At 41.3% G+C, this 15,183-nt stretch overlaps 1 protein-coding gene across 5 annotated transcripts; it reads right to left on the reverse strand.

The window, feature by feature from the left end:
• Positions 1–3,067: 3,067 nt before the first annotated feature.
• Positions 3,068–11,771, reverse strand: LOC133924124 (protein MEI2-like 4). 5 transcript variants are annotated; one of them, XM_062369524.1, is made up of 15 exons: positions 11,331–11,771; positions 10,617–10,741; positions 10,343–10,388; positions 9,400–9,717; positions 7,694–8,097; positions 7,460–7,618; positions 7,107–7,223; positions 6,895–7,043; positions 6,571–6,659; positions 6,027–6,491; positions 5,135–5,786; positions 4,945–5,029; positions 4,804–4,872; positions 4,337–4,516; positions 3,068–3,662 (listed from the first exon to the last, which is right to left on the reverse strand). In XM_062369524.1, the coding sequence occupies exons 2-15, from the start codon at positions 10,635–10,637 to the stop codon at positions 3,453–3,455; spliced, it is 2,964 nt and encodes a 987-aa protein (XP_062225508.1). In that variant the 5' UTR covers positions 10,638–10,741; positions 11,331–11,771; the 3' UTR covers positions 3,068–3,452. The 5 variants fall into 5 exon arrangements, with proteins under 5 accessions (XP_062225508.1, XP_062225510.1, XP_062225509.1 ...); XM_062369526.1 differs by having other exon boundaries at positions 10,848–11,771; XM_062369525.1 differs by having other exon boundaries at positions 10,830–11,771.
• Positions 11,772–15,183: the final 3,412 nt, after the last annotated feature.

Genomic DNA, 15,183 nt, shown 5'->3' on the forward strand with positions numbered 1-15,183 from the left:
CCACTAGGTTTGGCATAATTTTCATGTTCTTACAGAGTTTTTGGTACAGGTAGGATAAGTTCAAGGCATGAATGGTATCTAATAAATGGACCAATAGTGAATGTAGAAATGAAGAGGATTGTGCTTTCACATATGATTGCTTGACAAATAAGCAATGGTGTGAGAACATGCAATTAGTGTTGAAAGCAGTCTCGCCAATCTGCTTTGTACTAGACTTTGCTCATTAGCAAAAGAATGGAACCATATATGGATTCTTGCCAAAGATGTTACGTGTGGTCGATGAAATACGTGCTAACTTAAGCCACAAACAACATCTACTAGAGAGGGTAACAAAAGCAATCAATAGGAGGAATATCTTCTCAATGAGACTCTCATGTTTGTAGGTAAGAAATCATGAATGATCTAAAAATCTATTCAATTCATATTCTTATTCATGCATTCTAAATTTTTAAATTTGTACAAATATTTAAGGCATCTCAGACGAGTTATCGGAAATTCCATTCTTTCTATTCATTAATACTATATAACATAGGCCTTATACACACAAGCAATGGAGAGCATACACGGGATGCAGAAGAACTGCCTGATGAGTATCGGAATCCTATCCTGGTCAGAGTAGCGCTCCCCAGCGCACTATCGCATATAGTTAGTTTTTTTGAGCCTATGTCTGATTGGTGGCAAAATCCCCCTTTAGGGGGGATTTAGGGGGGTAGGTTTTAAAATAATTGTTCCTGCCCTAAGAATAGCTCTCTCTCTAATACTCTTGGGTAGGTTTTAGGGGGTAGATTTCTTTTAGGTTACTAATAACCTTCTTTTTGCTCTTCTAGGTTGTATCTAGTAGCCCACTCTTCTTCTGTTAACCCCCCCAACGGTTAAGAGTAGAGGAACGTAAAAAAGATCATTAAAAAAGCGAATGGCCCACAAAAAAGAAGAATCCTAGAACAAAATGGGAGGTCGCTAACCAACTTCTCGCGCCCCGCTCCGAAACAAAGAAAAAGGTGCGTGCCGCACTCACGAGGGACTGCCAGTGAGATACTGGAGGAAGGGTATTGCTGAACTTCTTTGCCTTCATAGTTGTTGCACTTGATCTCGAAGCACCATACATGACCAAATTGGCACAAAAACCAAGTTTCATATTTGTTGTAACATTGACACTCAAGAATGTTGCAAGCTCACCTTCTAAGGCACCAGCTGCAAATGAACATTTTGCTATGTTTAGCTCAAAGAGAGGGTTGTTTGGGGGAGATGGTGCTACATGCTCAGCACTTGGTGGCCGTATGAGCGTAGGTACTATACTTTTTATGGTGCCATTACAAGTTTTTCTACTTTTGATACTATAGTTGCAAGTTTGTTTACTTTTGTAATTCATTGTAACCGATTGGGTGACTCGTATGGAGGACAGTTCAAATAACTACAAAAGCTTGTAATACGCTTTGTTTCACACAATGCATGTCATCAAGTGGGTGTGAGCGAAACTGGAGCTTATTTGCTTTGGTTCATACTATACTGAGAAATTGGTTAGGTTATGAGAAATTGCACAGGTTGGTGTATGTGCATTATAATTTGAAGTTGCGCATCCAACAATTTGAAGTTGACATGCAAAGCTTTCAAGAAAAGGAATCTAATCAATGTAACATCATGATGGATGTTGCTCTATATGAAGAAGGGAATCCAATTATAGATTGGTTGTGCAACTCTATGAGTGAGTCTACGCCTACTCTCGATAAAAATGATGACAATGATCTTGAATCCCTCGCACCTAAAAGATTGGTGATGGATGAGTTAGAACTGGAGGAGTAGTTGCATTTAAGAGGAAGCTTTCTCTTGGTAAAACGTGTGGTCAGAGGAAGATGCATTTGGAGGAAGTGGAAGAAGGTATTGCATCTAATTTTGAATCAGATTCTTCATCGTAGCCCGGTTTATGCCGAGTCAGGGGACATCAATTCTAATGATGATGGTGATGGTGCGTTCCAATCAAATTCTACATATTCTTTTGACAATTATGATTTTTTTGTCAACATCATATAACTTTATTTCTTGAAAATCTAATTTATTGCAAATGTGATTATGATATTGGTGGTGATGAAGCTAGAGCCCATGGTGGTGGAGCCGGTGGTTATGATGACTTAACTCAGTTGCATGTTACATTCAAATTTATATGATATATAAGTGCATATAGACTTATATTTTATATTGTAGGTGGCAGGTTTGAGAAAGTAGCATCTATCCATCAAAGATCAACTAGGAAAAAGAAGCCAACTTTGCTTAAGAGTGTCTACAAAATCTAAAATGTAAGATGCACTTCTAGTCCTTTATATTGTGAATTGATGTAATGATAAGATTATGAATATTTCACATGTAAATATTTATAGTGATGCAAGCCTCCAAGAAAGAACAAGATGTGATGCTCTTTATTGGTGCATGTGCTTGTGTGAATATTTTGTTGGTGATATTTTGGAATACAATTGTTCATTTGACACTTTGTTGATGTTATGTGCTTCGAAGTTCAACATGTAACATTTTGGACTACATTTATTTTTTGCAATCATGTCAAAGGACTATGCATTTAGATAATATTATTACAGCTTTTTTTCAAAGTGAAGGCTACACCTACACAGCTATAAAAGAGCTGAGCGAGCACCTCCGGAGTGGACACCGGGACTCGAATCTGGATCACCTACTTGGAAGCTACCTCTAGGAACCACTCGGTTCAACAACCCCCTTTTTGATATTATTACATTTGGTATAATAAATCTATCTAATATGCTATAGATCTATTATATTGTCTCATTTCTTTGTTGTTATATGCAATTTGTAATGATTAGTTTATTAGAGACAATTTCTATCAAATTCATGCCATTTTTTTATTTTTGTTTGAATTAGATTTCAATAAATCTGATATATCATATTTACCCAAATCCGTTGACAACTTTGTTGTCCTAGCAACTCTTTGCAGTTCAGTGACGGTACCCATGTTGTGCCACAGGAAGAAACACAGGACACCCAGAACGGAGCTCCCAGGCAGCGATCTGCGTCTGAGGAGTCCTCAACAGCGAAGGCAAAGAGATTAATACATCAAAGATGGCTTCAACACAAGCAGGGGCAACCAGCCTTGCATACAACAGCACACGAAACAGAGCGAGAGTTTTTCCCTCTTCCCCTACCACACATCCTTACCGAAAACAGCTGTACACACACAGGGCTACATCTTATACTGCCCAAAATCTCAAAGCACTCCCTGCGCCTTTCACCACCCGCGGCGGCCTTTGGTTAACAGTTAACCAAATAGCTTCGGAGAAACTAGGAGCACCCCAGATTGATAGCCTCCTGGTTTCCGTCAGCGACAAAATTTGCAACCAGTCTCGTGAGCCTCCGGTGACCAACGCATCACAGAACATAGTACATATTCAAAGGTAGAAGAGGATGGAAATGTGAAAACTGGATTGCAACAGTCAAAAGTTGGGTGATGTGGTTAGTGCTTCACGCGGCAGAGGTTGGGTCACAGTCTCCCTGGTGATGCAGCCTGGAATGTCACCACATCTTTTCGGAGGATTCTCGCCTTTGGCAGGAGCAGATAGGATGTCACGGTGGTTTTCTTCACAGCTCAAAATCCTGGATCTCCCCGGCCTGGAACGGACGTTCATTCCCACAGGGAATGGTTCCTGAGGAAAGTACCAGGTCAAAGACAAAGAAAAGTTACTGCATATGTTTGGGCTTGTTTGACTTTAACTAATGAAAAAGTGACCATCTAGATTGTTGGCGTAGATGGAATCTATCAGTTGAAAAATGAAAAATAATTATCAATTACACTTTCATCAGTCAACACAAAAGGGAAACCAGAACATATATACTTGTTTTCTTAGGATTAGGAAACAAGAACACTGAAGGATGACAGCGTTCGGAAACATAAACACTCAGATTATAATCATCCCAGGGGATTCGAGAAGGATGGCAGTGATGTTGTATTTAGGGCAGGTGATGCTGATATGGCACAAGAGAGTATCTAGTACATATATTAAATAAAAATGTTTGTCCAAATTTAGCTAAATTAATGATAGTTATCTTCTTGAATGTCAACACTCACAAGACATTAAGTATTACATTAACTCTATTCGGTTGCACAAAGCTGACAAACCTTTTAACTTCTATGAAGGGAATACAGTATAGATCTCACGCTATCATCACAATAAAAGAGATGGCAACTGCTAGTAAGTTTGCACTAGCATATTTGAAGGATAAGCAGGCATTGCATTCAGAGCAATGTTCAGAAACAGCTAGTCATCATAGACCATGATACAACAAATAACAGAGAGAGATGGACAATTAGAGAACATACTTGATCTCCTGCATTCGGACCATCTGAGTGGAAGAGTATAGGGCGGCAGCGTTTATCCTCATTCATCAAACTTGAGTTCTGGAAATGAGCAACTAGAGCTGATTTCCCTTGGATTCTAGCATAAGCAAGTGATGCCACTTTCTCACTATTGAATTTCTCCCACCTTTTCCCGTTAAATGACTGTAAAAGAAAGGCATAGACATGCTAAAATTGTTCATGTACCACACCATTAAAGATCACAGAAAGTGTCTTGAAACATGGATTCAGAAATTCTCAAGAACTTGGCAAGCTATATCTAAAAGGCACCAATAATAATTCATTATTGGCGAATACAGATAAAAAATGAAAGAGAATGTAGAAGTGAAAATGAGAGCAGGATTTGAGGGGTTGCCTATAAATGAATAGAATAATTATTACCAAATACTAATACCGATGCTACAGGTATTTGATATGTTCTAAAATCTCACCTTATAAAATGGAACAATATGCTCAGGATTGATCATGTTGATGAATGCATAACCAACATTGCACTTATTCTGGAAATGGAAATTATTAGCAGTTATTCCAACAAATATCTGCTAACAAAGACTAAGAGAAGCTCCACTCACCTTAAAGTCAATTGGCAGGTAGATAAAATCATAAGTTCCCTTATGATTTTCATCAATAACAGCCAAAAGCATCTTTGACGTGTACCTGCATCACCATAAAGATTAAACGAAACATCAAAACTTGCATGACTTAAAAATTAAAATATAGAAGCTCTTGCGCAGGAAACTTGAATAAATCTCAGATATGTACTTGTTTGGGATATTCTTTATCATCAGTGTAGTTCGGAAGTCTTCGCCCCGGACTATACGCTCAATATCAAGTTCATACAGCCTTTTATTGTCAGATTGACTAGGACTCAGCTCATTTCTTCGGCTCCGCATCCGTTCACCAGGTGAATCAAATGAGGATTGGATGGGAGCCATATGACTCCTTCGATGGAACATATGCCCCCTATGCTGAGATGGAGCACTCATGTGTGCAGGAGACATGGCTGGGTCCATGAAAGTTCCTCCTGTGTGAGGAAACATACTATTGGGCTCCAACCGATGCAGATGTGGACTGCCAGGAAAACCCATGCTTCCAGCACTCCCAGGTTGGAAGCCTGATGCCTCCATCATCTTCACTGCATACCCATGCTGCCTATCCCAAATTGATGGATTGACAGCTGGTGCAGATCCCACATGTTGATGATCCATAGGGATGGTATTTTCAATCATGTGAGATGGTGCTCTTGAAATTCCATGCACTTGCATCAACGGACGAGATGGCATATTATTGATAAATGGGCCAGTGCTAGGCCATAGCATGGGAGAAGAGGGCTGATGATGTAAGTTAACTGAATTACTCCGCACTAATTGGTGACCATGGAGGTGGCAGTTGCTAGTTATTGAAAACCCGAGTCCTGTACAACAAATGGTAGACCTAAGTAAGCAATCGCTTAGAATATTATAGTTATCATAAGATACAAAAGCTTTCTTGTAATTGACATCAAAGCATCCATGCTTGTAAGATGGCATTTTGAGAAATCACAGGAAGGCGGAGAGAAATAGAATGGCAACAAACCTAATATGCAAACTTGTTTATGCGAGAAATACTATGTATACATCAGCAAATAAGGGCACCAAGATTTAATAGTTGACACCTTCAGTATGAGCAGAAGAATGATCGCTCAGACTCCCAGAACCTCCTTTGTAAATATGCCTCCCATCCATTGCTTCAGCAGCTCTAGCATTGCTCTTAAAACCAATGATTGGCATTATGCTTAAGTTATAAGGGATACCATTAGTTTGTCTATTGTTAAACTCAGGTAGAGAATGAGGATGAAAAGTACTAGTGTCTTGAAAGCCACAATCCATTTGCCCATTATTATGTCCATTCATCTTTCCATGTAAATGGTTGTGCTCATCAAGAGCATAGTGGTTGCTTTGTGACCCTGCATCCGCAATTCCAACAGGAGAGGATATACCTGGTATGGTAGTTGAGGGAAGATCCAGAAAACTTTTTCCCTGTCTGAATTGGTATATCGGTGTCTGAACTCTAGAAGCTAAAACCTGAACGGTTCCACTTTCCGGACCAGTGGATTTGATGGATGCAATATTGACGGAACCTTGCATTATGCCCTTTACAGGTCAGTAAATACAGCAAAAGCGGAAACATATTTAAACATTAGAAATCAAAATGCATACCAAAGCATGTTGAATGACTATTTTTACTTCCCAGTTTGCATACACCAAACTGGCCCAGCTCCAACTCAGGAGACATCTGCTGCATCAAACTGCAGCACAAAAAACTAAAATTACTACAAAAACAGATGTAAGATCACGGTGACTTCATATACAACTGTGGTTTAGGTGTTCGTGGGCAGGTCAGTTGTGAGATGTACACACAAGAAGCTCGTTGAAAAGTGAAACGTAATCAGTATTGAACATGGCTCTTAGAAATGTAATACTGAATGAATACAATAGAAAAAAAAAAGAACAAGCAAGCAAATTATGGGCCAACAGTATTACCGTTTAGTACCACCCGGACAGCTGGGCTCCAATTTGATTTGCTTTCCTGCAATATCACTCCTGTTTAAGGCAGATCGTGCAGCTTCAGCTGCTCTAACATCATAAAACTCTATCGATTTGTGATGACAATTGTCTGAAGTATTCTGAATCTGCAAAGAAAATTACTTAGTAGTTTTCACCAGAAATAAGAGCTAGTTAATGTAAGACTGTACCTCCTTGATTTCACCATAGATACCAAATATGCGGTGAAGATCATCATTAGTTACAGAAGTGTCAAGGTTAAATACTACAAGTGTGCCCTGGGTAATATCTTTCTCCAAAGGATAGTCCTAACAGAATGGTGTCACCATTAGATTGTGTACCAGCTATCAAACATGCAAATATACACATAGTTCCAGTGCAAACTGACAAAACATAGACAACTTCATAGACTTACTCAGGTAAAAGTAAAAAAAGAATAGGAAACAAACACTATAACTTCACAGTAACCAAATGTCTCACAACAAAGTCAGAAAAGACATGGCGAAAGCATGGTTTAGCAAGTGGAATTATATCATGTGAATACCTTTGGAATGGAGTAATGTATGTCAAGTTTCCTACGTCTGAGTGGCTTGCTTTGAAGGGCCTTCATAGCATTTTCTGCTGATCTTACATCATAGTAAGATACCATAACAACACCGAGATGTTTGCAAGAAGCGTTTAGTGTATGGATGTCTCCATATTGCTAAAAGGAAACTAAATATCATTAGATTGAAATCCTCTGCCTCAGGGTAAGTCTAGCTGAAAAATGAAGACTTACCCCAAATAAGAATTTCAATGCAGAATCCTCGACATTGCTATCAATGTTTCTGACAAAAAGGATTCTCGAGGGTAGTTCACTATTCAGTTGGCCATTTAACCTAGTTTGACCATTATTGGCTCCACCATTAACTTCTGACAAATTGCTATTTCCATCAGCTTCCAATTCCATTCCGCCTCCAGTATAGAATATATCATCATCAATGTCATCCTGATTACTAGCTTGGGCAGTATACCCAACATCGTCAAGAACACCTGACAGTAAGTCATCATCATCAGGGAGCAGATCACCAATTATTTGGGCCTCAATCTCCTTGGTCAACTCAAAAGGCTCATCATCAACATGGTTGAGATCAACTTTTTCAACAAGCTGACCAACAATGCCCTTCTTTGGTGTTAATCTTACTGCACAACAGCAAATGAAAACTAGCTCAAAATGAGTACTTAAATTGCGGTTGAAATCAGACTATCGCTTTTTGCTTAGATGTGGCATGAAAGGTTGAATCTTTAATAACCAAGTGGATTCTTTCAGCCAGTGGAAAGGAATGGTGAATAAAGAAGCAAGATTCTTACAAAAAATAAAAAAAGGAAACTAAATTCAGTTTTGTCGTTGATTGGTAAAGCCGATTATGCAAATACTTATTTAAAGCAAGGATACATGATCATCATCTATGTGTATTGAAGAGGAAGACATGAGATATTTATACAAGTTGGGACCTCCCTTATGACAACAAACCTATGTTATGTGTTGCCTTGATTAATCTCATGAGAAGACAATTACAATGAAGATGTGTCTAGATCTCCTATGAATCTCGACGAGTTCTCTTGTGATCTAAATCCTAAAACTCTTGTCGGATAAATATGATCGTGGCTTGAATCTGTTTTGGGTCTCAATGGGTTGCTTCTGCTTCTATCTGACCTTGTGTTGCTCCAGTTTTGCTCTTCTTCTAGCTTGCCCTTTTTGGCCCCTTTTTATTGATGCACCCCTTCCCCTCCTTATATAGTCGAGTCAAAAAGGTGTATCCTACTCGGAGTCTCGAGTGTAACCTACCCAAATTGTGTTGTCTGGAGGATTATTCCCTAATCCAGAGATAGTTTTCCTGTAGAACGCGATGAACCGATTGAAATATCCGCACATACCTTATTTACCTCACGGTGGTTATTAAACCTATTGCCCAAGATGATGGATACGTGTACAATGGTACTGCATCCTCAGCATATATTGTATTTCTAGTAATTTCTTAATTATTAATTATCAAATCCTCATCAAGTTTACTTATATTCTTTTTTGTTCATCTTTATACTACTTTTTCCCTTATCCTTTCTTCCTTTAACTATTGCAGGTAGATGGAAGCGGTTCATTGTTCAGTATTAAGGCCCTGCCTGACACAACTTATCAACAGTTTATGCTTCTCAGAAGCCATAAACTGTGCCAAATAGGCTGAGCTTATGCTGACTTTTGAAAAGCTGATAAGTTGGCTTCTGATAAAATAAACCAAAAGCTGATAAGCTAGCTAAGTGTGGCTTCTCTAAAAAGTTATGTGCTGAAAGCCTAAAAATTAAGGCCATAAGCTAATAGCTTTTTTCAGAAGCCCAAGCCATAAGCAGCTTTTTAGCAAAAGTCTATAAGTTTCAGTTATGCTAAACAGGGCCTAAGTACTCCAACAAAGAAAAAAGAAAAGCAAGAGATAAAGTATGATGGCTAACTTTTCTTGTAAAAAATGTCTGGAAGGGAGCTCGAGAAAAGTCCACTTTCATATTGGGTCCCATTTAAATTCTCCCTTCTCCCTTCCAGAGGTAAAGCCAACAGCTTGGAAAATGAATCATGATGGTGTACAGGATCTTGATCAGCTCTCCAGGAAGATGGCAGCAAGTTAACATTTTTTTGGCCCAACAGCTTGTCCTGAAGGCCAAATGGAGTTTCCTGGTCCATTAGCTGATCCACTACCGTCGTACCAACAGCCTTGAGCTTTTGAAGTGGAGAAGATGCAACAGACTTGCTTCCCAAAATTAATGAAAATCTGCCTGTTTTGAGAAGAAACAGATCAGCTGTCATCAAACGAATACAGCAACACCAAGCCCAAATAAGTATCATGAAGCAAAATTAGCAATGTTTAGTGGAAGAATTGCGTAGGCAATACTGCCAAGACCCCTCTTGAAAACAGTTGCCAACCAAATCTGCTGGATTTGGTTTGATCTCTACATAGAAATGCAGCTACCTAAAACTACCAGGAAAATGCCATGCCCATCCTCAGATCTTGTTCAATCAGTCCAACTGAGGAAACACGAATGCCCCACATCTCCCAACTACTACATCTGGTCTGGTTTACTTATCGTTTAGGGCCGATCACCCATGCACACCTTTGATCATTAGTCTTTCTAAACTGATAATAGAAAGAATTAACAAAATTGTGCATTTGATGGCGAATCTATTAATATCATTCTCATGTGAGACATATAGATACTTTGATGTAAAATAGTGATCCAAGAAAGTTTAACCACACGTAGTCTAGGATGACATCTATTTGGAGCGGAGGCTGTGATATGCAAATCAATTTTTTTACTAGGCACAATTTTGTTAAGGGCAGAGAAAGCCCACCAAAAGAAAACTAAGTGAACCACAATGTGAACCAAATCCTCAGGTGCTCACCAGCATGCTCAGGAAAGTAACCTGGCTTCAAAAGTCCAACTTGTCTCTACAAAGGAATTCGACATGATGAAACAAATTAGCCTAGCTCTGGTAGTGCATCATAGTAACTAGGTCGTCCGGGCGATTCGATTAAAAACTACTATTCCACCCCCAAAAGTAGGAGCGCGAACCATCAGTACTCATCATTTCAAGGAGAGAACACAAATCTTTCCAGGGAAAGATCCACTTCATGAAAGGATTCAAGCAGAAATTTTGCAAAGTACAGCCGGGTCACCTCAGTGCCACCGAAGCTCATCGGTCAAGAAGGGCGATTCAGACTCCGGAGAAAGAAGGTGGAATGGGGGCATGTGGCGCCTCTGCTCGGTCGGCATCCTGCGGGTGCCGCGTCGCACCACGGACCTTAAAACACGAACAAACACACCAACTTTCAACGCTTCCGGGAGCTCGGTTCAAACGGATCAAAAATTCAAAGAATAAGCACAGAAACCTCGATGAAGAAACGCACGGAAATGTGAGCCTCGAAGAAAATCGGGGGCATGGAACACGGGGCAAGATTCTACAGCTTTGTGGTTCAAAATTCTGGATCAGAACCCCTCGGTTTTACCGATTAAAGAAAGTACAAAATTCCGTGCAAAACTATGGGCTCAGAAACAACCGTCCATAAACCAGCGCAGAAAAGGACGGGAAAAATTTATTGATGAACATCGACCTCGACGAGCTCGAAGATCACACGAGCAACCTGTGATCAAAATAAAAGCCGAAACAGACAAAAAAAAAATGCTGCAACCGCATCAAAGCATTTCCGCCCAGTGCAAGCTCAGATCACGCAAAGCAACCAAAAATCACGCGAAACTTCCCGCAATTCGAGCACCACTTACCTCCAAAAGGCTAGTAACCGTCAAGCCCAAATTGAAAAACGCACTCACAGCTCAAAAACCTCCAAAAAAATTCAATAAACTCGCAGAGAGGGAAGGGACAGCGGCCACACCAGGTCGGCGCCTGAGATCCCCTCCTCCCCGTCACAGCCCGGAGCTCGCGTCGAGCACGCAACCGGTGGGCGCGGGCGCGCGCGAGGGAGACGGCTCCATAGCGCAAGCCGGGATAGTAGCACCCTCCCCGGAGCTCAACGGCGGCGGCTGGATCACTGCGCCCGCACCGACCGCGCAGCTAATGCCCGCACGGGGAGCCGAGCGGTGGCTGCTAGGGTGCGAGAGCGCGGTGTGCACGCGCCTACCTAACCCTAGAGAGAGTGGGAACAGCGGCGCCCCCGACACTCCTCCCCATTCCGGCACTCCCTCCCACTCCCGCAGTGAGACGTCTCCGGCGAGGTGGCGGTGCTGGACGGGCGGTGGCGACACGAACAAGCGGAGAGGAAGCCCGAAAAAAATTCTTATTAAAACCGCGGAACTATTATATCATTATCATTATTTAACAGAAATAGAAACGTGAAACAGGAGGGGCGTCGAGCTTATATATACCGCATTCGGTGGGGTCCACGGAAGGGTAGGCTTATCGGCGGAGCACTACACCGCGCGGGGGTGTCAGATATGAAAAATAACTTAATAGGAACTTATTCTTAAAAAAATCTTCTAACCTATAACATGTATTTATTTTTTTTCTCGTCAACCTAGGCACTAAGAGTGCATTTAGTAGAGATTTCTCTGATTCAAATTTTCTGTGAGAGTGATTCTCTACGAAAAATAATTCTGTGATTGAAAGTGATTCTTTATAATAAACTATAAAGATAAAGTAGTTCTGTGTGGAAAGTAAATTAAAGAAATCTGTTTTTTACTCTCTAACTCCTAATTTATTTTAGAAAAAAAAATTTACAAATTTCACTTAGTGAACTAAAAAAGTTAAAAGCCATATCGCCCTCTGATGACAGAAATAACTGTTTTGAGTGTTCTGTCAAACATACCTAAACTATGAAATAATAGTACGGATGAAATTTAACGAAGAGTTATAAAATTTGTTTCCGTCGGATTGCTCCTACGCGCTGCCCATCACTGTCAGGTGAGCCCCGAATTTGGGGCCCACGTATCCGTGGGCATTTGTGGCGAACGGACAGGTGGGGCTCAAGTGGCAGCGGGTGGCGAAGGGCATCAGCCCGGGTGGGAAGCGGCGGGTGGACGGGAACCGAATTATTTGATGGGCCGCGGGGCGGACGTGTGCTTTTAGTCGATTGGTGAGAGGATAATGCTACCACGAGTTTTTTTTTTTTTTGCGAGGGAGTGACGAGTTGTTTGGCCTCCTGATCGAGAAGATCGACACGAGTACTCTGTGGCGTGTTTGCAGAGTGAAAAATGGTTATCGCAGTCAGGTACGGATCCACTTATATCTGGAGGGTACACATAACACCAATTAAAATTTCGCTTTCTAATAATTTATTATATGTAACTGACTGTGTGATATCTTTTAATCCAATAAGTGAGATATTTAAACCTCTGACAAATTAATAATCTATTACATGCTACCATTTTTGTTCCCTGTTTATCGCAGTTGCGACGCTCTTTCAACGGGAGTCATGAGCATGGGCATGGTCCTCTTTGAGACTTGTCTGGACTGACGAGAAGCTCAATGAAATGAAGCCGATCTCCCGAAGCGCGCGCGCAGAGGATCCCTCAACTGCCTGGTCCTCGTGCGCGCGCCCAACGCTTTCGAATGCAGTCGCGGGCCCTCGCGCGGGGCCCGCATCGTCCCCGAGGATAAACCGATCGCGTCGTCGCGTTTGGTGGGGCCCTGGCCTCGGCGGACGCGTGTCGTGCGGCATAGTAGCCATATCTTTGGCGCCCCGCCTGGCAGTGGGTGCACTGCAGCAAGGTAGCCAGAGCGTACGTAGGGAAAGGTTGTGCGTGCTGCGTCGAAGTAGGTCACGGGCTCATTTCGAAGATTCCAAGTGGCAGGGTCTGCTGCTGTTTCTCACCGGTTTCAGCGTCGCCTTTATAGAGTAGTAAGGTTAAGACACTTATTATCAATTATTTTCCATTCATTTTATTCTCTTTGTGATCTCTTTCTCTGTTTTTTCTTTATTTTTTTTTATCTTTAACAGTTTTTTTAATGAATTTGTAAATAAAAAGAAGAGAGAATCTCGTCCTAGAGAGAATAACCTTAGAAATCTTTTCGTGAATAGAACCGTCAAGTAAACTGTTAGAACGCTGAAGGGAACAAAAATCCCTTCGTGAAAGGATTCTGAGTCACGAAGAGAATTCGTTGGGTATAGTCTAACCAACTTCTTTTTAATCCAAAAAATATACTTCTTAAAATTTATATAGGTCTTATCATTCATAATTTTTTATACCTAATAGAAAATAAAAGTGCTAAAATAACTTGTAAGTACTACCTCTTTATCTCTCGTCTTTAAGAACTAGTACTTGCTTTCTTCTCTCCTCAACGAGATATGTAAAATCGTGTTAGTCATAACATTCAACAGTGTGACCTCTCAGTTAGGAGAGAGTAGCTATCTCCGGCCATTAAAAATGTCTTTAATATTTTGTACAGTATAACTCTAACACTGAGACCTATATTGGTACAATAAAATAATATAATTTAAATATTTATTTTCTAATTTAAAATAAAAATAAAATATCTAAAACAAATGATCCATTCTTTCATAGGCTCGGCTCAAAAAACTTTTAAAGTTAAAACTAAAGCTCAGCCAAACAGGCCTAGCCCATGTAAAACTCGAGAAAATTCAAGATTTGCCATCTTTATAGGGCGCGTGACAAAAATTTTACCATCATAGCCCACCTGTCAGTGACTAAGGTGACCTCACGTGTTAGTGACTCAAGAGAAGAGGCGTTTCTTTAAGATGGAAAAAAATTAAATGGCTAGTAAAACTCTCTTACCTTGAGGCTCTACCTGTTTCGTTTCGTGTACAACCTTCCGAACCAATGGCTCAAAGGTGTTAAGAAACTGTTGCTATCAAGCGTAGTCTAGTGATTCTATGAGAGAACGATTGTAAAAGAGATACATATTGTAGGGGGATTCTTTATTCATCTGTGTTTACACTAAGGGGTGATGTCCAGTATATATAGTGCCAAAAACTCCTAAGAGATAGAATCGAATCTTTCAAGAGATCAAGATGGACTCTATCGGTGGATGAACACCGCAAGCGGGGATCCTGAGGGACCCCCTTTGAGATTCGGTCGGGGAGTTGATTCTAGATCTACCTCGTACGTGGAATACCTTTCTCTGGATCTCTGTGTTACACGGTTTTTTGGTCTATCTATCAAATCTTGAACTTCGGTCGTCTTGAGAGCTTGTTAGCTTCAGCTTCAAGTACCGGTGTCTAACTCTGGTCTGTCTCTCTACAAAGTGCTCCCCCCTTTTATCCTACCGGGGGGAGGCTCTTCAGGGCGTGCCCAGAACGAGGGCACAAGTTTCTATAAACCATAAATGGAAAACAACCATCATGGGTCCACAGTTTGCTGTTACAGGGTGTTGAAAAGGCGCCCCTCGGACAGTTCCATCGGTCTTTACACCCCAACTTTAGCAGGCGCATGGGGGGCCACCGGCCAGTCACTGAGTATCCTCTCATGCCCGTCCGATCAGAGTAGATCTGACACGGTCTGATGCAGTAGGGCGACAGGTGATACGCCTCGAGCCTATCGACGATATCTTCAAGCCGTCTTTCTCCTTAGGCCCCTCGAAGGATATGCAATGGGACTCGTCGCATTAATTATGCCCATGTCTCCCTGCCAGGCGGTGGCAGGGACTGACGTACTCAGCACGACAGGCGTGAGGGGGGGTGGTTGGATGTGACTAGCCACGCTCCTCCTTAAATACAGCATCGGGCCTCCTACCGATCGACACCTCATCGTGGAGCCTTTGCGGGGTCCACC

Source organism: Phragmites australis, chromosome 7, assembly GCF_958298935.1.
Source record: "Phragmites australis chromosome 7, lpPhrAust1.1, whole genome shotgun sequence".
Classification (NCBI taxonomy): Eukaryota; Viridiplantae; Streptophyta; class Magnoliopsida; order Poales; family Poaceae; genus Phragmites; species Phragmites australis.